General features: G+C 56.4%; 1 protein-coding gene across 1 annotated transcript; it reads left to right on the top strand.

Moving 5' to 3' along the window:
* Window positions 1–1,625: 1,625 nt before the first annotated feature.
* Window positions 1,626–21,263, top strand: gtf2a2 (general transcription factor IIA, 2). Its single transcript, XM_087981964.1, has 4 exons — window positions 1,626–1,779; window positions 10,529–10,633; window positions 17,211–17,337; window positions 20,990–21,263. Exons 1-4 carry the CDS (start codon window positions 1,708–1,710, stop codon window positions 21,013–21,015), a joined length of 330 nt encoding a protein of 109 aa, XP_087838090.1. The 5' UTR covers window positions 1,626–1,707; the 3' UTR covers window positions 21,016–21,263.
* The last annotated feature ends 1,829 nt before the right edge of the window (window positions 21,264–23,092 follow it).

The raw sequence follows: 23,092 nt of genomic DNA, 5'->3' as shown, positions 1-23,092 counted from the left end.
GGGAATGGTTAGTGGGCTGGAGAGGTTTGGGAATGGTCAGTGGGCTGGTGGATGGAGGGGTGAGGGAATGGTCAGTGGGCTGGAGGATGGAAAGGTTTGGGAATGGTCAGTGGGCTGGAGAGGTTTGGGAATGGTCAGTGGGCTGGAGGGGTGTGGAAATGGTCAGTGGGCTAGAGGGGTGTGGGAAAGGTCAGTGAGCTGGAGGATGGAGAGGTTTGGGAATGGTCAGTGGGCTAAAGGATGGAGGGGAGAGGGGATGGTCAGTGGGCTTGAGGATGGAGGGGAGTGGTAATGGTCAGTGGGCTGGAGAGGTGTAGGAAAGGTCAGTGGGCTGGAGGATGAAGGGGTGTGGGGACGGTCAGTGGGCTGGAGGATGGAGGGGTGTGGGAAAGGTCAGTGGGCTGGAGGATGGAGGGGAAAGGGGATGGTCAGTGGTCTGAAGAAAGGAGAGGTGAAGGGATGGTCAGTGGGCTGGAGGATGGAGGGGAGAGTGGATGGTCAGTGGGCTGGAGGATGGAGAGGTGAAGGGATGGTCAGTGGGCTGAAGGATGGAGGGGAGCCAGGATGGTCTGTGGGCTGGAGAATGGAGGGGTGTAGGAATGGTCAGTGGGCTGGAGGATGGAGGGGTGTGGGAATGGTCAATGGGCTGGAGGATGGAGGGGAATGGTAATGGTCAGTGGGCTGGAGGATGGAGGGATGTGGGAATGGTGAGTGGGCTGGAGGATGGAGGGGTGTGGGAATGGTGAGTGGGCTGGAGGATGGAGGGGTGTGGGAATGGTGAGTGGGCTGGAGGATGGAGGGGTGTGGGAATGGTGAGTGGGCTGGAGGATGGAGGGGTGTGGGAATGGTCAGTGGGCTGGAGGATGGAGGGGTGTGGGAATGGTGAGTGGGCTGGGGTGTAAGATCCTCCTTCAAAGAACTTCAATAAATTGTTCAAATATAATCTCCCTTTGATAAAACTATGCTGACACTTCTTGATAACCTTGAATTTTACAAAGTGCATAGTTACAACCTCTTGATTGATTCTAACAGATTGTTGGAAGTCAGACAGACTTTCTCATTATCACTTTTTTTTTAAGCTTTTTTATTGTCTGCCTGGTCTTTTGGAAAAGAGGAGTTATATTTCCTACATTTCAGCTTAAAGTTTTCTTCCTGATACGGAAGATTTTGGAAAATTAACACTGAAACATCAATAACTCATGAGCAAACTCGTTAAAGACCCTAACAAAGTCAATCATTTTGAGAAAGTATTGGATGACCAACTGAGACAGTGCCGGCAATACGACTGCGCGTTGTGAAAGGGCCGGCAGTACGCCTGCGCATTGTGAAAGGGCCCCTTTAGGCCTGTGCGGGGTGAATGGGCCGGCAGTACGCCTGCGCGTTCTGAAAGGGCCGGCAGCACACCTGCGCGTTGTGAAAGGGACGGCAGTACGCCTGCGCATCGTGATTACACCGGCAGCATGCCGGCGTTCCTCGCAGGGCCCCGGTGTGCGCCTGCGCGGGGTGAATGGGCCGGCAGTACGCCTGCGCGTTCTGAAAGGGCCGGCAGTACACCTGCGCGTTGTGAAAGGGACGGCAGTACGCCTGCGCATCGTGATTACACCGGCAGCATGCCGGCGTTCCTCGCAGGGCCCCGGTGTGCGCCTGCGCGGGGTGAAAAGGCCGGCGGGGCGCCTGCGCAGTACGCGGTGTGCCTGGGCCCTGGTCATGGCGTACCAGTTATACCGGAACACCACCCTCGGCAACAGCCTGCAGGAGAGCCTGGACGAGCTCATACAGGTACCGGGGGGGGGGCACCGGGCAGAGATCGTCAACCGTGACCGCCCCCCCCCCTCTCTCCCCCCCCGTCAGCCCCTCTCTTCTCTCCCTCCCCCCCCCCCCCCGTCAGCCCCTCTCTTCTCTCCCCCCCCGCCCTCCCGTCAGCCCCTCTCTTCTCTCCCCCCCACCCCCTCTCTCCCCCCACCCCCTCTCTCCCCCCCCCCTCTCTCCCCCCCCCCCCTCTCTCCCCCCCCCCCCTCTCTCCCCCCCCCCCCTCTCTCCCCCCCCACCCCCTCTCTTCCCCCCCCCCCGTCAGCCCCTCTCTTCTCTCCCCCCCCCCCCCCCGTCAGCCCCTCTCTTCTCTCCCCCCCCGTCAGCCCCTCTCTTCTCTCCCCCCCCCGTCAGCCCCTCTCTTCTCTCTGCCCCCCCGTCAGCCCCTCTCTTCCCCCCTCCCGTCAGCCCCTCTCTTCTCCCCTCCCGTCAGCCCCTCTCTTCCCCCCTCCCGTCAGCCCCTCTCTTCCCCCCTCCCGTCAGCCCCTCTCTTCCCCCCTCCCGTCAGCCCCTCTCTTCCCCCCCCCCCCCCCCCGTCAGCCCCTCTCTTCCCCCCCCCCCCCCCCCGTCAGCCCCTCTCTTCCCTCCCCCCCCGTCAGCCCCTCTCTTTCCCCCCCCGTCAGCCCCTCTCTTTCCCCCCCCGTCAGCCCCTCTCTTTCCCCCCCCGTCAGCCCCTCTCTTTCCCCCCCCGTCAGCCCCTCTCTTTCCCCCCCCGTCAGCCCCTCTCTTTCCCCCCCCGTCAGCCCCTCTCTTTCCCCCCCCGTCAGCCCCTCTCTTTCCCCCCCCGTCAGCCCCTCTCTTTCCCCCCCCGTCAGCCCCTCTCTTTCCCCCCCCGTCAGCCCCTCTCTTTCCCCCCCCGTCAGCCCCTCTCTTTCCCCCCCCGTCAGCCCCTCTCTTTCCCCCCCCGTCAGCCCCTCTTTTCTCTCCCCCCCCCCCCCCCCCCCGTCAGCCCCTCTCTTCTCTCCCCCCCCCCCCCCGTCAGCCCCTCTCTTCTCTCCCCCCCGCCCCCCCGTCAGCCCCTCTCTTCTCTCCCCCCCCACCCCCTCTCTCCCCCCACCCCCTCTCTCCCCCCCCACCCCCTCTCTCCCCCCCCCCGTCAGCCCCTCTCTTCTCTCCCCCCCCCCCCCCCGTCAGCCCCTCTCTTCTCTCCCCCCCCGTCAGCCCCTCTCTTCTCTCCCCCCCCGTCAGCCCCTCTCTTCTCTCCCCCCCCGTCAGCCCCTCTCTTCTCTCCGCCCCCCCGTCAGCCCCTCTCTTCTCTCCCCCCCCCCCCCCGTCAGCCCCTCTCTTCTCTCCCCCCCCCCCCCCCTTCAGCCCCTCTCTTCTCCCCCCCCCGTCAGCCCCTCTCTTCTCTTCCCCCTCCCGTCAGCCCCTCTCTTTTCCCCCCCCCCCGTCAGCCCCTCTCTTTCCCCCCCCGTCAGCCCCTCTCTTTCCCCCCCCGTCAGCCCCTCTCTTTCCCCCCCCGTCAGCCCCTCTCTTTCCCCCCCCGTCAGCCCCTCTCTTTCCCCCCCGTCAGCCCCTCTCTTTCCCCCCCCGTCAGCCCCTCTCTTTCCCCCCCCGTCAGCCCCTCTCTTTCCCCCCCCGTCAGCCCCTCTCTTTCCCCCCCCGTCAGCCCCTCTCTTTCCCCCCCCGTCAGCCCCTCTCTTTCCCCCCCCGTCAGCCCCTCTCTTTCCCCCCCCGTCAGCCCCTCTCTTTCCCCCCCCGTCAGCCCCTCTCTTTCCCCCCCCGTCAGCCCCTCTCTTTCCCCCCCCGTCAGCCCCTCTCTTTCCCCCCCCGTCAGCCCCTCTCTTTCCCCCCCCGTCAGCCCCTCTCTTTCCCCCCCCGTCAGCCCCTCTCTTTCCCCCCCCGTCAGCCCCTCTCTTTCCCCCCCCGTCAGCCCCTCTCTTTCCCCCCCCGTCAGCCCCTCTCTTTCCCCCCCCGTCAGCCCCTCTCTTTCCCCCCCCGTCAGCCCCTCTCTTTCCCCCCCCGTCAGCCCCTCTCTTTCCCCCCCCGTCAGCCCCTCTCTTTCCCCCCCCGTCAGCCCCTCTCTTTCCCCCCCCGTCAGCCCCTCTCTTTCCCCCCCCGTCAGCCCCTCTCTTTCCCCCCCCGTCAGCCCCTCTCTTTCCCCCCCCGTCAGCCCCTCTCTTTCCCCCCCCGTCAGCCCCTCTCTTTCCCCCCCCGTCAGCCCCTCTCTTTCCCCCCCCGTCAGCCCCTCTCTTTCCCCCCCCGTCAGCCCCTCTCTTTCCCCCCCCGTCAGCCCCTCTCTTTCCCCCCCCGTCAGCCCCTCTCTTTCCCCCCCCGTCAGCCCCTCTCTTTCCCCCCCCGTCAGCCCCTCTCTTTCCCCCCCCGTCAGCCCCTCTCTTTCCCCCCCCGTCAGCCCCTCTCTTTCCCCCCCCGTCAGCCCCTCTCTTTCCCCCCCCGTCAGCCCCTCTCTTTCCCCCCCCGTCAGCCCCTCTCTTTCCCCCCCCGTCAGCCCCTCTCTTTCCCCCCCCGTCAGCCCCTCTCTTTCCCCCCCCGTCAGCCCCTCTCTTTCCCCCCCCGTCAGCCCCTCTCTTTCCCCCCCCGTCAGCCCCTCTCTTTCCCCCCCCGTCAGCCCCTCTCTTTCCCCCCCCGTCAGCCCCTCTCTTTCCCCCCCCGTCAGCCCCTCTCTTTCCCCCCCCGTCAGCCCCTCTCTTTCCCCCCCCGTCAGCCCCTCTCTTTCCCCCCCCGTCAGCCCCTCTCTTTCCCCCCCCGTCAGCCCCTCTCTTTCCCCCCCCGTCAGCCCCTCTCTTTCCCCCCCCGTCAGCCCCTCTCTTTCCCCCCCCGTCAGCCCCTCTCTTTCCCCCCCCGTCAGCCCCTCTCTTTCCCCCCCCGTCAGCCCCTCTCTTTCCCCCCCCGTCAGCCCCTCTCTTTCCCCCCCCGTCAGCCCCTCTCTTTCCCCCCCCGTCAGCCCCTCTCTTTCCCCCCCCGTCAGCCCCTCTCTTTCCCCCCCCGTCAGCCCCTCTCTTTCCCCCCCCGTCAGCCCCTCTCTTTCCCCCCCCGTCAGCCCCTCTCTTTCCCCCCCCGTCAGCCCCTCTCTTTCCCCCCCCGTCAGCCCCTCTCTTTCCCCCCCCGTCAGCCCCTCTCTTTCCCCCCCCGTCAGCCCCTCTCTTTCCCCCCCCGTCAGCCCCTCTCTTTCCCCCCCCGTCAGCCCCTCTCTTTCCCCCCCCGTCAGCCCCTCTCTTTCCCCCCCCGTCAGCCCCTCTCTTTCCCCCCCCGTCAGCCCCTCTCTTTCCCCCCCCGTCAGCCCCTCTCTTTCCCCCCCCGTCAGCCCCTCTCTTTCCCCCCCCGTCAGCCCCTCTCTTTCCCCCCCCGTCAGCCCCTCTCTTTCCCCCCCCGTCAGCCCCTCTCTTTCCCCCCCCGTCAGCCCCTCTCTTTCCCCCCCCGTCAGCCCCTCTCTTTCCCCCCCCGTCAGCCCCTCTCTTTCCCCCCCCGTCAGCCCCTCTCTTTCCCCCCCCGTCAGCCCCTCTCTTTCCCCCCCCGTCAGCCCCTCTCTTTCCCCCCCCGTCAGCCCCTCTCTTTCCCCCCCCGTCAGCCCCTCTCTTTCCCCCCCCGTCAGCCCCTCTCTTTCCCCCCCCGTCAGCCCCTCTCTTTCCCCCCCCGTCAGCCCCTCTCTTTCCCCCCCCGTCAGCCCCTCTCTTTCCCCCCCCGTCAGCCCCTCTCTTTCCCCCCCCGTCAGCCCCTCTCTTTCCCCCCCCGTCAGCCCCTCTCTTTCCCCCCCCGTCAGCCCCTCTCTTTCCCCCCCCGTCAGCCCCTCTCTTTCCCCCCCCGTCAGCCCCTCTCTTTCCCCCCCCGTCAGCCCCTCTCTTTCCCCCCCCGTCAGCCCCTCTCTTTCCCCCCCCGTCAGCCCCTCTCTTTCCCCCCCCGTCAGCCCCTCTCTTTCCCCCCCCGTCAGCCCCTCTCTTTCCCCCCCCGTCAGCCCCTCTCTTTCCCCCCCCGTCAGCCCCTCTCTTTCCCCCCCCGTCAGCCCCTCTCTTTCCCCCCCCGTCAGCCCCTCTCTTTCCCCCCCCGTCAGCCCCTCTCTTTCCCCCCCCGTCAGCCCCTCTCTTTCCCCCCCCGTCAGCCCCTCTCTTTCCCCCCCCGTCAGCCCCTCTCTTTCCCCCCCCGTCAGCCCCTCTCTTTCCCCCCCCGTCAGCCCCTCTCTTTCCCCCCCCGTCAGCCCCTCTCTTTCCCCCCCCGTCAGCCCCTCTCTTTCCCCCCCCGTCAGCCCCTCTCTTTCCCCCCCCGTCAGCCCCTCTCTTTCCCCCCCCGTCAGCCCCTCTCTTTCCCCCCCCGTCAGCCCCTCTCTTTCCCCCCCCGTCAGCCCCTCTCTTTCCCCCCCCGTCAGCCCCTCTCTTTCCCCCCCCGTCAGCCCCTCTCTTTCCCCCCCCGTCAGCCCCTCTCTTTCCCCCCCCGTCAGCCCCTCTCTTTCCCCCCCCGTCAGCCCCTCTCTTTCCCCCCCCGTCAGCCCCTCTCTTTCCCCCCCCGTCAGCCCCTCTCTTTCCCCCCCCGTCAGCCCCTCTCTTTCCCCCCCCGTCAGCCCCTCTCTTTCCCCCCCCGTCAGCCCCTCTCTTTCCCCCCCCGTCAGCCCCTCTCTTTCCCCCCCCGTCAGCCCCTCTCTTTCCCCCCCCGTCAGCCCCTCTCTTTCCCCCCCCGTCAGCCCCTCTCTTTCCCCCCCCGTCAGCCCCTCTCTTTCCCCCCCCGTCAGCCCCTCTCTTTCCCCCCCCGTCAGCCCCTCTCTTTCCCCCCCCGTCAGCCCCTCTCTTTCCCCCCCCGTCAGCCCCTCTCTTTCCCCCCCCGTCAGCCCCTCTCTTTCCCCCCCCGTCAGCCCCTCTCTTTCCCCCCCCGTCAGCCCCTCTCTTTCCCCCCCCGTCAGCCCCTCTCTTTCCCCCCCCGTCAGCCCCTCTCTTTCCCCCCCCGTCAGCCCCTCTCTTTCCCCCCCCGTCAGCCCCTCTCTTTCCCCCCCCGTCAGCCCCTCTCTTTCCCCCCCCGTCAGCCCCTCTCTTTCCCCCCCCGTCAGCCCCTCTCTTTCCCCCCCCGTCAGCCCCTCTCTTTCCCCCCCCGTCAGCCCCTCTCTTTCCCCCCCCGTCAGCCCCTCTCTTTCCCCCCCCGTCAGCCCCTCTCTTTCCCCCCCCGTCAGCCCCTCTCTTTCCCCCCCCGTCAGCCCCTCTCTTTCCCCCCCCGTCAGCCCCTCTCTTTCCCCCCCCGTCAGCCCCTCTCTTTCCCCCCCCGTCAGCCCCTCTCTTTCCCCCCCCGTCAGCCCCTCTCTTTCCCCCCCCGTCAGCCCCTCTCTTTCCCCCCCCGTCAGCCCCTCTCTTTCCCCCCCCGTCAGCCCCTCTCTTTCCCCCCCCGTCAGCCCCTCTCTTTCCCCCCCCGTCAGCCCCTCTCTTTCCCCCCCCGTCAGCCCCTCTCTTTCCCCCCCCGTCAGCCCCTCTCTTTCCCCCCCCGTCAGCCCCTCTCTTTCCCCCCCCGTCAGCCCCTCTCTTTCCCCCCCCGTCAGCCCCTCTCTTTCCCCCCCCGTCAGCCCCTCTCTTTCCCCCCCCGTCAGCCCCTCTCTTTCCCCCCCCGTCAGCCCCTCTCTTTCCCCCCCCGTCAGCCCCTCTCTTTCCCCCCCCGTCAGCCCCTCTCTTTCCCCCCCCGTCAGCCCCTCTCTTTCCCCCCCCGTCAGCCCCTCTCTTTCCCCCCCCGTCAGCCCCTCTCTTTCCCCCCCCGTCAGCCCCTCTCTTTCCCCCCCCGTCAGCCCCTCTCTTTCCCCCCCCGTCAGCCCCTCTCTTTCCCCCCCCGTCAGCCCCTCTCTTTCCCCCCCCGTCAGCCCCTCTCTTTCCCCCCCCGTCAGCCCCTCTCTTTCCCCCCCCGTCAGCCCCTCTCTTTCCCCCCCCGTCAGCCCCTCTCTTTCCCCCCCCGTCAGCCCCTCTCTTTCCCCCCCCGTCAGCCCCTCTCTTTCCCCCCCCGTCAGCCCCTCTCTTTCCCCCCCCGTCAGCCCCTCTCTTTCCCCCCCCGTCAGCCCCTCTCTTTCCCCCCCCGTCAGCCCCTCTCTTTCCCCCCCCGTCAGCCCCTCTCTTTCCCCCCCCGTCAGCCCCTCTCTTTCCCCCCCCGTCAGCCCCTCTCTTTCCCCCCCCGTCAGCCCCTCTCTTTCCCCCCCCGTCAGCCCCTCTCTTTCCCCCCCCGTCAGCCCCTCTCTTTCCCCCCCCGTCAGCCCCTCTCTTTCCCCCCCCGTCAGCCCCTCTCTTTCCCCCCCCGTCAGCCCCTCTCTTTCCCCCCCCGTCAGCCCCTCTCTTTCCCCCCCCGTCAGCCCCTCTCTTTCCCCCCCCGTCAGCCCCTCTCTTTCCCCCCCCGTCAGCCCCTCTCTTTCCCCCCCCGTCAGCCCCTCTCTTTCCCCCCCCGTCAGCCCCTCTCTTTCCCCCCCCGTCAGCCCCTCTCTTTCCCCCCCCGTCAGCCCCTCTCTTTCCCCCCCCGTCAGCCCCTCTCTTTCCCCCCCCGTCAGCCCCTCTCTTTCCCCCCCCGTCAGCCCCTCTCTTTCCCCCCCCGTCAGCCCCTCTCTTTCCCCCCCCGTCAGCCCCTCTCTTTCCCCCCCCGTCAGCCCCTCTCTTTCCCCCCCCGTCAGCCCCTCTCTTTCCCCCCCCGTCAGCCCCTCTCTTTCCCCCCCCGTCAGCCCCTCTCTTTCCCCCCCCGTCAGCCCCTCTCTTTCCCCCCCCGTCAGCCCCTCTCTTTCCCCCCCCGTCAGCCCCTCTCTTTCCCCCCCCGTCAGCCCCTCTCTTTCCCCCCCCGTCAGCCCCTCTCTTTCCCCCCCCGTCAGCCCCTCTCTTTCCCCCCCCGTCAGCCCCTCTCTTTCCCCCCCCGTCAGCCCCTCTCTTTCCCCCCCCGTCAGCCCCTCTCTTTCCCCCCCCGTCAGCCCCTCTCTTTCCCCCCCCGTCAGCCCCTCTCTTTCCCCCCCCGTCAGCCCCTCTCTTTCCCCCCCCGTCAGCCCCTCTCTTTCCCCCCCCGTCAGCCCCTCTCTTTCCCCCCCCGTCAGCCCCTCTCTTTCCCCCCCCGTCAGCCCCTCTCTTTCCCCCCCGTCAGCCCCTCTCTTTCCCCCCCCGTCAGCCCCTCTCTTTCCCCCCCCGTCAGCCCCTCTCTTTCCCCCCCCGTCAGCCCCTCTCTTTCCCCCCCCGTCAGCCCCTCTCTTTCCCCCCCCGTCAGCCCCTCTCTTTCCCCCCCCGTCAGCCCCTCTCTTTCCCCCCCCGTCAGCCCCTCTCTTTCCCCCCCCGTCAGCCCCTCTCTTTCCCCCCCCGTCAGCCCCTCTCTTTCCCCCCCCGTCAGCCCCTCTCTTTCCCCCCCCGTCAGCCCCTCTCTTTCCCCCCCCGTCAGCCCCTCTCTTTCCCCCCCCGTCAGCCCCTCTCTTTCCCCCCCCGTCAGCCCCTCTCTTTCCCCCCCCGTCAGCCCCTCTCTTTCCCCCCCCGTCAGCCCCTCTCTTTCCCCCCCCGTCAGCCCCTCTCTTTCCCCCCCCGTCAGCCCCTCTCTTTCCCCCCCCGTCAGCCCCTCTCTTTCCCCCCCCGTCAGCCCCTCTCTTTCCCCCCCCGTCAGCCCCTCTCTTTCCCCCCCCGTCAGCCCCTCTCTTTCCCCCCCCGTCAGCCCCTCTCTTTCCCCCCCCGTCAGCCCCTCTCTTTCCCCCCCCGTCAGCCCCTCTCTTTCCCCCCCCGTCAGCCCCTCTCTTTCCCCCCCCGTCAGCCCCTCTCTTTCCCCCCCCGTCAGCCCCTCTCTTTCCCCCCCCGTCAGCCCCTCTCTTTCCCCCCCCGTCAGCCCCTCTCTTTCCCCCCCCGTCAGCCCCTCTCTTTCCCCCCCCGTCAGCCCCTCTCTTTCCCCCCCCGTCAGCCCCTCTCTTTCCCCCCCCGTCAGCCCCTCTCTTTCCCCCCCCGTCAGCCCCTCTCTTTCCCCCCCCGTCAGCCCCTCTCTTTCCCCCCCCGTCAGCCCCTCTCTTTCCCCCCCCGTCAGCCCCTCTCTTTCCCCCCCCGTCAGCCCCTCTCTTTCCCCCCCCGTCAGCCCCTCTCTTTCCCCCCCCGTCAGCCCCTCTCTTTCCCCCCCCGTCAGCCCCTCTCTTTCCCCCCCCGTCAGCCCCTCTCTTTCCCCCCCCGTCAGCCCCTCTCTTTCCCCCCCCGTCAGCCCCTCTCTTTCCCCCCCCGTCAGCCCCTCTCTTTCCCCCCCCGTCAGCCCCTCTCTTTCCCCCCCCGTCAGCCCCTCTCTTTCCCCCCCCGTCAGCCCCTCTCTTTCCCCCCCCCGTCAGCCCCTCTCTTTCCCCCCCCCCCGTCAGCCCCTCTCTTTCCCCCCCCCCCCGTCAGCCCCTCTCTTTCCCCCCCCCCCCGTCAGCCCCTCTCTTTCCCCCCCCCCCCCGTCAGCCCCTCTCTTCCCCCCCCCCCCACCACCCGTCAGCCCCTCTCTTCCCCCCCCCCCCACCACCCGTCAGCCCCTCTCTTCCCCCACCCCCTGCGTCACACTTTTTTTTTCTCACCACAAAGCTTCCTTGTGATTCTCCTCATCCGCTCTGAACCCCCTCCTGTCCTACTCTTCTCACCCCCACTCTGTGACTCTCCCTCCTGTTCCCTCAGACTTTCCACCCAAAGCTCTTACCACCCCAACACCCTCCATCCCAGCTCCACCGCCAAATTAACCTCTCCACCCTCTTGCTCTCTCTGCAACCCAAGTTTATGCTTGGACACTGTTCTTACTCTGGTTATTCTGGTTATCATAAACTCTCTGTTGCTTCTCTCAGTCCCAGCAGATCACCCCTCAGCTGGCTTTGCAGGTCCTGCTACAGTTTGACAAAGCAATCAACAACGCCTTAGCTCAGAGAGTTCGGAACCGAGTAAACTTCAGGGTGAGCCACCTTCCCCCTTGCCCCCCCATCTCTTCTCTTCCCCCCCCCCCCCCCCGCATCTCTCTTTCCCCCCCAATCTCTCTCCCCACCCCCCCAATCTCTCTCTCTCCCCCCCCCCAATCTCTCTTCTCCCCCCCCCCCAATCTCTCTTCTCCCCCCCCCCCCAATCTCTCTTCTCCCCCCCCCCCCCCCCCCCCCCAATCTCTCTTTCCCCCCCCCAATCTCTCTTTCCCCCTCTCTCTCTCATGGTCATCTGTCTACTGTGTTTGTATTTCATGTGGTTCCACTATGTTCATGGCACAGACAGAGCCGACAGGCCCTTTTTGTACCTGAGTCATCTGCACTGTTAGTGCTATTCTATCAAGGATGTCCTTGTACAGGAGATACTACCTGGGTACCTAGTATCTGGGTTGCGAGTACTGAACTGTGATTTGTGGCTGAGTAATTTGGGCAAATGTTCTCTGGAGTTTACAAGATTGAGAGATGATCTTGTCGAAATCCCCAGGATTGTGAAAAAGCGTGATTGGTTAGAAACCGAGTGGTTGTGTTCCCTCTGGCTTGGGGGGAACTTTGGGAACGGAGGACAGTGTCAGGATAAGTGGATGAAGGTTTAAGATTGAAATGAGAAGATATTTCCACACTCTGGGAGCTGTTGAAAATCTCTATCCCGGATGTTTGTGAACGCTCCATGTCACGTTTAAGACTGAATAGACAAGTTCTTGATTTTTGAGAATTGACGAATGGGGAGCAGGCAGGAAATGAGTCAAGGCAGAAGAGCAGTCATTGGGGGAAGGTGATGACTGCAAATGCTGGAGAAGTCAGTGAAACGTAGACCCTCCTGCTCCTCGGATGCTGCCTGTGCTTTTGTAGTGCCAGTCTTTTTGACTTGGATCAGTCATGTGTGGAGCAGGCTTAACGGGTGACGTACACCAAAGAAACTGAGCACTGCAGGGTGGCACGGTGGCTGAATGGTTAGTATTGCTGCCTCGCACCACCAGGACTCTGGCCCGATTCCGACCCTGGGCGACTGTCTGTGTGGAGTTTGCACGTTCTCCCCGTGTCAGCGTGCTCCGGTTTCCTCCCATGATCCAAAGATGTGCAGGTCAGGTGAATTGGCCGTGCTAAATTGCCCATCGTGTTCAGGGATGTGAGAGTTAGGTGTATTAGTCAGGGGTATATATAGGGTGGTTGGAATGGGTCTGGCTGGGTTATTCCTTGGAGGGTCGGTGTGGACTTGTTGGGCCGAGGGGCCTGTTCCTACACAGGAGGGATTCCTTTTTAAAAAAAAAAAATTGCTGGAGAAACTCTGCAGGACTGGCAGCATCTGTGGAGCAGGAACTTTACCCCATGATGGAGAACCATGCCCAGGCAGGGTAGGTTTAAGGTAACGGGGCAGGAGGTTAGAGAAGATGTGAGGAAAGTCATTTTCACCTGGATGATGATGATGGTGGGAATCTGGAACTCGCTGCCTATGAAGGTGGGAGAGGTAGAAACCATCAGACCATTTAAGTATTTAGATGTGCACTTGTGAATCGAAGGCGTACAAGGCAATGGGATTAGAATAGTTAGGCGGTGGTTTTTTGAACAGTGCAGGCCGTTTTCCATGCTGTCGATCTCTGACTCTATAACTACCCACCTGCAGTAGAAAGTCCTGCACTTGGGAAAGAGGTTTCAGCGATGTTACTGTTTGTGGTCTCTCCCAAACTGGAAACGTCTACCAAGACTTGCCCTTTCCAAACCTTTTCATGTGGTTTTCTTTTTCAATTTCATCGCACCTTATCTTGGAATCTTCTCCCTTTTGCCTTCCTGGTTGGTCAGACTTGTTTCTTGTTTTGTGAACCGTGACTGTTTCCATGGGGACAGGTTTGTTGGGAGAGTCACTCCTTGATTTTGTTTCTGTTGGAACCAGGTTGTTAGATTGTCACAAACTGGTGACCAGTGTTCAAATGGAAAGAGTGTCCCACTGGAGCAAATTTGACTGTTTCTAACTGCACAGGCAGCGAGTTCCCCAGCTATACAAAAGCTTCATGTTAAACTTGAAAAGATGCACAAACGATTTGCAAGCATGTTGCAGGGATTGGAAGGTTTGAGCTATAGGGAGAGGCTGAATAGGCTGGGTCTGTTTCCCTCCTTATAGAAGTATCCATGCTCCTTATGGATAGGGTGAACAGCGAAGATCTTTTCCCCAGAGTAGAGGAGTCCAGAACTAAAGGGCACAGGTTTAGGGTGAGAGGGGAAAGTTTTAAGATACCTTGGGGCAACTTTTTCACACTGAAGGTGGTGCAGGTATGGAATGAGCTGCCAGAGGTAGTGATGGAAGCTGGCACAATTACAACACTTAAAAGGCATCTGGATGGGTACATAATTAGCAAGGGTTTAAGAGAGATGTGGGCCAAATGCTGGCAAAAGGGACTAGGTCAGATTGGGATGTTTGGTTGGCACGGAAGCGTTGGACCAGGGTCTGTTTTCATGCTGTAGATCTCTGCCAAACAACCACAACATCAGATCTGCAGTCAGTGAATGAGGTTGGGAGGGGAGGGGAAGAGGAAGAGAGAGTATGTATGGGGGGGGGGAGGGGGAGTGCCACGACACCCAACACTCTTAAGCACTCAGGAATTGAGTTGTTGGATGGTGTGCTCAGTTTAGGGTGATTTGATTTGGGTTTTCAGGAAATGAAGGCTATCCAATTTCCTGTGGTTGGGGGGTACAATACCGAGAACGTGGCGCAAAATTTCGAGCCTGATCTTTCAGGGCTAAAAGTAGGAGGAAGTTGAGAAATTTCACCTGTAAATGACAATTTATGTTAGATCGGTTGTAAATTTTAATCTGAAGTTGATATTTTTCTAAACCAAAGGCACAGGGCCAAAAACGACGATGGGGCTAGGTTGCAAACTAGCTGTGGGATGGCAGACCTTGCTGGAGGGGTCACGTGGTCTACTGTGACCTCCGTGTAACCATCGGGAGTTCCACAGGATGAGGTTTACGATTTGGACAGCGGTAATGTAGTTAAACTGTTGATTCGGCGGCCCTGACTAATGCTGTGGTGACAAGGTCAAATCCTACTGCAGGATCTGAAGGAATGAATAAATATCGAACAAGACTAGCACATTATTAGTGACTGTGAAACTGAAGGTTAGTTGTAGAAAGAGAAACCATGTGAACTCTGTGAGGAAATTGGCTTCACTTACCCAGTCCGACCTATATGTGACTCCAACCCCACAGCAGTGTGGCTGACTTTTAACTGACCGCAGCATGGCACTTAGTTTTATCAGTCTGGGTGGACTGTTGACCTAGGCACTGGAAACAACAAAGGCAAACTCTACTCTGTCAATCTTTTAAAATTTTCCTCATTAACGTTCAGAGGCTCATACCAAAATAGGCCAAACTGTCCCATCGACTAGTCAGGAAACAGCCATAGAGCAGTCTCAGACAGAATGATAGCATACTGTCAATGTCCGAGACGTCGCCATCACCAATCGGCCCACTGGCAGCTCAGACCAACCAGAGGGGATGGCATCGCGCTATACAGTTGTTACCCTGGGATTGATCATAACCCATGAGCCCTTGCTACCTATCTGGAGTCCTCTCTGCCACCTCAGCTGTCGAGTCAGTGCTCTCAATGTAGAACGCTACTACACTTTGTGCTTCTTTCAAGTAAGGGCACAGAAGTTATTGTGGGTACCCATCACTAAGAGTAACTCAGTGGCATCACTACTGACTTAGCTGGTCAAATGCTAAAGGGCACGGTTGCTAGACTGCTCTGCGTCAGGTAATGAGAGAAACCAACACGTGGGAAATCTCTACTTGACCTCATCCTCCCCAATCTACCTGATGTATTTGATCTACAACAGTGTTGGTAGAAGTGAAAGCCTCAGTTGTTATGGAGGAAATGATTTGTCTTCACACGGAGGGTGCTATCCACTTCACTATGTGGCACTGCCATCATGCTGAATGGGTTTGACTCAGAAGGGAACGGTAGTCTCAAAACGGGACATCTATAAGACACAATGGGCAATCAGCAGCAGCTAAACTGCATTTCAGCACAATCAGTAATCTTGTAAGTTCGCAAGTCCCTCATTTGACCATTACCATCAAACCAGTGTTGGTTAAATAGGAAGTGTAGGAGGGCATGCCAGGAGTAGCACCACCCATAAGTCTAAGTGAGATGCCAACCTGCTACACTAAACAAGAGGACAGCGTGCACTTGACACTGTCAAACAATTATGTAACCAACAGGATGGGCATAACAGGATAAACCAAAGGCATGGGGCCAGTAATGACTATAGCATATACCATATCCAGTACTGATCAATAAACAACTAACGGGTGGAGTTGGCTCTGAAACCATTCCCAAGCTTGGAAGGCTAGCTTCAGTCAGAGGTGCTGAGTGGATGGTTCATCTCGGCTTCCTCCTGAGGTTCCCAGCATCATAGACACCACAAAACGGCCAAGTCGATTCACTGCACCTGATAATGAGAACGGGCTGGAGACTCTGGATACTGCAAAGGTCATGGACCTTGACAAGATTCTGGGTGGAGAGCTCCAGAACAAGCTGTGCCCCCTTGTCGAGCTGTTGTGGTCCAGCCACAACATAGGCACCAACTGAGCAGAGTGCAAAGTTTTCCGAGACCTGTCCCGTCCACATACAGCTAGCTAATTATTGTCCCCTTCAGTCCACTGTTAATGATTAACAAAGCGTGTCAGTATCACTGCAAGGAAGCAGCATTTATTCAGCAACAACTTGCTCTCAGTTGTCCACTGCAGGCTTAAAGCTAAACTCCAGAGAGGTGAGAGTATGCTGCCCTGATATCAAGGCAGCATACGACTGACTGCAGCATCACGGAGCCCTAGCAAAGCTAGGGTTGGTGGGAATCAGTAAGGAAGCTCTTCATTGGTTGGAGTCATACCTAGCAGAAGGGAAGATGGTTACAGTCAAACATTCTCAGTTCTAGAACATCACTGCAGGTTTTCCTAATGGCAGCATCCTAAGCCCAGTCGTCTGCAATGCTTTAGGTGATGGCATATCCATCACTAAGTCTGAAGTGAGGGTGTTCACAGATGTTTGCACAAAGTTCTCTCCACAAAGCATCATGGCTCCATCAACATTGAGGCGCAGAGTATACAGCAGCGAAACAGGTCCTTCGGCCCAACCCATCCATGCAGTCCAGGTCTCCTAAACTCAATTAGTCCCAAATGCCAGCATTGGCCCATATCCCTCTAAACCTTTCCTATCCATGTCCCTGTCTGAATATCTTTTAAATGTTGTAGTTGTACTAGTCTTTACCACTTCCTCTGACAGCTCATTCCATACACGCACCACCCTCTGAGTGAAAATGTTGCCACTCCTCCCTTTTTAAATCTTTCCCCTCTCACCTCGAACATATGTCCTCTAGTTTTGGACTCCACTACCTTGGGGGAATCGATCTTGGCTATTCACCTTAACTTATGAAGGAGCAGCGCTCTGAAAGCTAGTGCTTCCAAATAAACCTGGTGTTGGGATTTTCTAACTTGGTCCACCCCAGTCCAACATCATCCATCCAAATCACCTTATCTGTGCCTTTCGTGATTTTATAAACCTCTATAAGGTCACCTCTCCATCTGATGCTCCAGGGAATAATGTTGCCTCTCCTTATAACTCAAACCTTTCAGTCTCAGTAACATCTCTTTAAGTCATTTTGGCATTAATAATATCCTTCCTATGACAGTGCAACCAGAATTGTACACAGTGCTCCAAAGGTTTCCTTACCCGTGTCTTGTATCGCTGCAACATGGTGTCCGCGTTCCAGTACTCAGTACTTTGACTGATGAAGGCAAGCATTCCAAATGCTGCCTTCACCACCCTGTTCACCTGTGACACCACTTTCAAACTACGTACCTGAACCCCTAGGCCTTGTCTGTTCAGCAACACTCCCCAGGGCCCTACCATTAACTGTGTAAGTCCTGCCCTGGTTTATCTTCTCAAAATGTGGCACCTCACATTTGTCTGAATTAAACTCCATCTGCCACTTCTGTCACGAATTGCAGCAGTTTCAAGAACATGGCTTACCACTTCCTCAAGGGCAATTAGGGATTGACAATAAACGCTGGCCTTTCCAGTCGCACTCCCATCACACGAGAAAATTTTAAAAATCATAAAATTAGAGACAGGGATATTTGCTAATTGCACATTGTTCAGTACCATTCAAGTGGCACTAATCTCGTTATCAGATAAAACAATTCTGATCATCATTAAACATATTGGTTTCAGTTAATATTCCATAAATTGTTCCATGCTATAAACCTGTCTCTCTGTCACATTAATATGGGAGCTATATTGTCTGCGTTCAGTTTTGCAATCCTCTGTGTCTAAGCCTGAGTGTTTCCGAGTGAGATTTGAAAAGTGGTTCAAGTTGCGTGATCTGAACGCTTTAGGATGCAGGAGTGGAATGTGCAAATCCTTTTGCAATCTTTCTCCAACTTGCTTTAAATCACTTTTGGGTTTGGCACCTTCTCTATCACCCTTGGGCCAGTAGTTCATTGCTTGATACAGTTGCTGTCGTCGCTTGCTTTATCTGAGTGGTTTTGTTCTATTTTGAAGGGTTCTTTGAACACGTACAGATTCTGTGATAATGTTTGGACGTTTGTCCTAAATGATGTGGAGTTTCGAGAGGTTACCGAACTCGTTAAAGTCGACAAAGTGAAGATTGTAGCATGTGATGGCAAAAGTGAGTTGGAATTTATTAAAACTGCACCCATTTTTTTCTTGTGATTTAAAATCCCATGAGAACTTATTAGTCCAAGTAGTAATCACTGTCGGATTGGTGCTCTTGTGTTTGGTTTTTTTTTACACCCTGCATCTGTTGCCAATATTCCTGGACCCAACTGCTGCTGCTGGAGGCGTCAGAAATGCATAGTGTATTTTTAATCTATTTTAATCCTTGCGGACAGTATAATCGGGGAAAGCCAAGCCCCACATTAATACACTGAACAGCTGTTGCGTAGCTTTTCAGTGTGTTTGAAAATGAATAATAATCAGGTGATTGAAGAAAGGAATCATGGGTAAGGGGGAAGAGTGGTTGGCTTAGTAAGGTAGGTAGTTTGATGCCTGGGAGAGGGTCCGGTCTGGGGTGAGAGCTGAGAGTCAGCTGGAGAAGAGGGAGGAAAGTGATATAGTACATCAGGTCTAGGAGGGGGAATGGTAGAGTGTGATCATCTTTGGGTGGGGCTGGGGAAGAGTCAGGTGTCTCTCATGAGGAACATTGAGAGTTACCGTGATAGTTAGCCAGGAATTAGAGTATTTAAATGGATTGGACCCCCCCACTCCAAAAAAAAGGGTTCTGTTCAAACTCTAATTGGCATTTATTTGGAGGATTTCAGATTGCCCTTCGGAAGTTTAGAGCTCCTGGGTAATGACCATGGATCAGGACATTTGCGTGATCCCAATGCATGAATACAGCCTAAACATCAGCAATGCCCATCTTCTGTTGCAAGGTCTGGGCTATTATTCCAGGGGCTTAGTGGAATCTTTCAGCAACAGGAAATGTATGTAGTACATCTTGGAACTCTTCATGTCACAGAAGCACTGAATTATTATGGTCAGAAGGATGCACCATGGCCTCATTATGCCTGCACTGGCTCTTCAACTGAGCATCATCACCGAGTGCCACTTTCTTGTTTCCTTACGCACTTTCTATTCAAATAATCATCCAGTGCCCTTTAGAATGTCTGTAGGTCCCATTGATGTAGAAGACTATTGAGAAAGGTTTTGATGAGAATGCGGAGGCTGGTGGGCTCTGGGTGGAGTGTTCATGCCTCTGATATGACTGAAATGAGATCTATAATGTTTCACGCAAACAACCTCCCCCACAATTAGGTAGACTTTCCCCCTTGTCCCATAACCAGCCTTCAAAGCTCCACCCAAGCCTCCTTCACTCAGACCTCATCTCAGATCTTTGTTTGAAGGTGTTTCTTCGGTATTCCATTGCAAGTATCTTAACTCTACCCTGAACCCTGCAGTAATAGCCCCTGAATGCTGGCTTCCCTTGTCCTCCCGGCTACTGATCCATACCTGCTAAATCTCCTATTCCTTAGTTTTAAATACTTATATTGCAGCGTGATGCAATGTGTTTTTATGAAAAAGACAAAATATTTTATTATTTGAATAATGCAGAACAGAGAGAAAAGTGGCTGAAGCTCTTTTACCTTCCAGTTGAGTTGACAACATTAGGATCTATCCTTGCATTTCTGGATTAGTTAAAACAGTCTTGAACAAAGTTTATTTATGTAGAGCAGTCCTCTGCATGTAAATGTCTTGTGCCTTCCAGTGAGTATAAAAGACCCGTTATGCGAGTGGTGGTCGGTGGTTAGCACTGCTGCCTCAGCGCTAGGGATCTGGATTTGATTCCACCCTCAGGCGACTGTCTGTGTGGAGTTTGCACATTCTCCCAGTGTCTGCATGGGTTTCCTCCGGGTGCTCCGGTTTCCTCCCACAGTCCAAAGATGTGCAGGTTAGGGAGGATTGGCAATGGGAAATGCAGGGTCACAGGGATGGGGTGGGTCTGTGAGTGATGTTCTTGGAGGGTTGGTGTGGACTCAATGGGCCGAATGGCCTGCTTGCACACCAGGGATTCTGTTACAAATTTGACTGATTATCTTGAGTTGGCTGTTAGTGTAGCCATTTTCTCTCACAGTTTTCCAGCAAGTGTTCACCATTCACAGAATCATGCCTGAGTGGGTGATTTGTTTTGGATTTTGAAAGTGTGGGCTGGTTAAACACTACCTGTACTCAGCCCAATACGAGCTTCTGAATGTTCAAGTATATTGCATTCACCTCTGGAAGACCAAAGCCAGTGGGTCCAATATTTCTTTAAGCACAACCTTCAAAACCAAAGGATGCAGGTCATCAAATCTGAAGATTTGTTCCCATTTGGTCAGGTGAATTTCTCTGAGGGGTGTTTGCTCAGAGTGGACTTCTCCATTCCATCCCAACAACTTGATGGAATTTGAGTTTAAAGGGAGAAGTGCCAGTGGATAAATTGTTGGAAAATTTTCTGAGACGGTATGCGTTGTTATTTAGAAAGACATGGGTTGATCAGGGGCAACAGCATGGATTTGTCACTGGGGCGTTGTGTCTGACTAACCTAACTTTTTTTTTTAAGGCATTGGCAGAGAGGTTTTGATGTAGCTTACACACACACAATCTTAATTGTATGAACCAGCAAGATTCAGCGGTGGGAGGCAATTTGATTTGTGACTGGGAGGATGTTTCCATTTGCAATCCACAGGTTGCTATAGTAGGCCGCGTGCTTTTCATTGCATTTAGAAATGGCATGTAATCAGAGTGAGCTGGAATGGGCCACTCAGCTCCTCAAGCCTGCTCCACTGATCAGTACGATTGTAGCTGATCTGATTACTCCGCATTCCTGCCTACTTTGATAACCCACCATCCCCTTGCTCATCAAGCGGTGGTTAGCACTGCTGCCTCACAGTGCCAGGGCCCAGGTTCGATTCTACTCGCTGGCGATTGTGCAAACTCCACACAGACATTCTCCCGTGTCTGCGTGAGCACTGCTTGGGTGTTTTGGTGTCCTCCCACAGTCCAAAGATGTGTAAGTTAGGTGGATTGGCCGTGGGAAATTGTTCCATAGTGTTCAGGGATGTGCTGGCCCAGGTAACCTGATAGAGCATCCTACCGCTCTACCCTTCGGAGAGTTGGTTTGGACTCGATGGGCCGAATGGCCTGCTTATGGGATTCTATGATACTATGAGAATCTGTCTACCTTGGCCTCAAATATATTTGAGGACTCTGGGTCCAACATACCCCTCTTTGAGGAAAATGCATTCTCCTTCTGTCCGAATGTCTTCACACGGCCAGTAGAGGGCATCTGGAGTTCACTTCAAATGGTGGTGGAGACCCAGAGCCTTTGCTGTGTACAAAAAAAGACAGGATAAAGTGAGGGCTGCAGATGCTGGAGATCAGAGCTGAAAAATGTGTTGCTGGAAAAGTGCAGCAGGTCAGGCAGCATCCAAGGAGCAGGAGAATCGACATTTCTTCAGGGCTGAAGAAGGGCTTATGCCCGAAACGTCGATTCTCCTTCTCCCTGGATGCTGCCTGACCTGCTGCGCTTTTCCAGCAACACATTTTTAAGCTACAGGAAAAAAAGACACTTGATATTATGGGACCTTCAGGTAATGAGATTATGATTGAGAGTTCTCCTTTGACCAGCACAGACATGTTGGGTTGAATGGCCTCTTCTTGTGCAGCAAATTTCCACTTCTCCAGTTAAATGGGGTGGGCTTACTCTAGCACCCAGCTCTGGGATATTTGGCATTTTAAACGTTGAAGTGGATTTTCATATTTCATTTTTCGGTCTACAGATACTGGTTCGAATGCTGCGGAATAATCCCAAAGTGGATGAAGATCTTTCAGTGAAACAGCATCCACACCAGACGTATTGTGAATAATCCTGGTTATTAGATGGCAGCTACTGGATCTGTAGCTGCTTCAACACAAGAACAAGTAGTGGGGGGGGTTAAATGTATCCCCCAGGATGTACAATATCAGTGCGAATATTACTTTTTATAAATTCTACTTCTGGCTCTTTTTTTATGTTTGAAAGATAAACCTGTAATAAAGTTTTACTTAACTGTGTTCTTTGTTTGTCCTGAATGATGTATTTTGGCTTTGTTTGGGGCTGGATTGTGTCATATTCTTGTGTTCCAAGCTGCCACTCAATATTAGATTGTGTAGGCTCAACTTGCTTGAAAATCCCCAGAGGTTTACTTCACCGATAAGCTAAAAACTTGCAGTTAGGCAGACTAACGGAGATACGATGCTGTTTGGAGTGGTGACTGGTCATGTGCTGTTATTCTGGTCCTTGGCTCATAAACATACTCCACTCTCAGAGCGGTAACAAAACAGTGAACTCTTTCTTCGAAGCATCTGGGTGGATTGGGGCAGCACGGTGGCTCAGTGGTTAGCACTGCTGCCTCACCGCACCAGGGACCCGGGTTCAATTCCCGCCTCGGGCAACTGTCTGTGTGGAGTTTGCACATTCTCCCCGTGTCTGCGTGGGTTTCCTCCAACAGTCCAAAGATGTGCCGGTCAGGTGAATTGGCCATGGGCAATTGCCTGTAGCGTTGGGTGCATTAGTTAGAGGGAAATGGGTTGAGGTGAGTTACTCTTCGGAGGGTCGGTGTGGACTTGTTGGGTCAAAGGGCCTGTTTCCACACTCTATGGAATCGAATCTGATATGCAGGGTAATGTGGATAGGGTGAGGCAGTGGGTGGGGGTGGGATGTCATTGCGTCGTGAAGCTCAGAAACAGACCCTTCAGTCTGTGCTGAACATAATCCCAAACCAAATCGCTTATTCCTGATGAAGGGCTTTTACCTGAAACATCGATTTTCCTGCTCCTCGGATGCTGCCTGAACTGCTGTGCTTTTCCAGCACCACTCTAATCTGGACCTTAGTCCCATCTGCCTGTTCCTAGCCCATATCCCTCTAAACGTTTCCCGTTCATGTACTTATCTAACTGTCTTTTAAACGTTGCAATTGTATCCATATCCACCACTTTCTCAAAGTTTATTCCACGTGAACCACCCTCTGTGTAAAAAAAAAAAAAATGCCCTCCATGTCTTTTTTTAATCTTTCTCCTCTCACCCTAAAAAACAAGCATGCACCCTCATCTTGAAGTCCCCCCATCCAAGGGAAAAGACATTAATCCTGTCTGTGTCCCTCATGATTTTATAAACCTCTCCGGTCACCTCTCAACCTCCTACGCTGCAATGGGGGGGAAAAAAAAGAGTTCTTATAGCACAATTGTTCTTCAGAGGGCCAGTGCTGACTCAATGGGCCGAATGGTGTTCTGCGCTGTAGAGTTTCTTATGAACTAGGGAATGGAGAATAAATGCTGTCCCAGCCAGTGCCACTTGAAGGGGCAAAGAATTGATCATGTGATCCAGGTCTGCTGACCTTCAGGTTAAGTCTGTTCCCTGAGTGACTGTGGGTCTCGTTGAGCAAAGGCGCTTCCAGGCCCCCTCAGTTGGTCTGTCAGGATTGGCACTTCATCCCGCTCCCTGCCAGAGTGTCCTCCCTGGTCCTTAAACCTGCTGCCCACGCCATTGCCACTTCACTTGGTACCCTTGGTATTGCCAGTCAGCCAGACTGCAAATGTGGCCCATATTTCGCGTAGTGCAGGGAAAAGCCAGGCTGTCTGAGCCTAATGGTGTCTGAGACCGTCAGCTGCAATTCCCCTCAGGTCGCCTGCATTTGGGTAGCACTGTGTAAGGGGGAAAGGACACCTGTAAGGCAGCTACAAACAGGGTGAAAAGTGAAAACAGGAAGAACTATGGATGCGGGAAATCAGAAATAGAAACAAAAACAAAATGCAGGAAAGGCTCAGCAGGTCTAGCAGCAAAGGTCTTGTACGTGTTATTGAATACAAGTATTCTGCATCTTTGAATTCGGGATTTATCAAGA

The sequence above is a fragment of the Chiloscyllium plagiosum genome, unplaced genomic scaffold (assembly GCF_037043375.1).
Source record: "Chiloscyllium plagiosum isolate Xiang-an unplaced genomic scaffold, Cpla_swu_hap1 HiC_scaffold_42, whole genome shotgun sequence".
Classification (NCBI taxonomy): domain Eukaryota; kingdom Metazoa; phylum Chordata; class Chondrichthyes; order Orectolobiformes; family Hemiscylliidae; genus Chiloscyllium; species Chiloscyllium plagiosum.
This window is presented reverse-complemented; position numbering and strand designations above follow the sequence as displayed.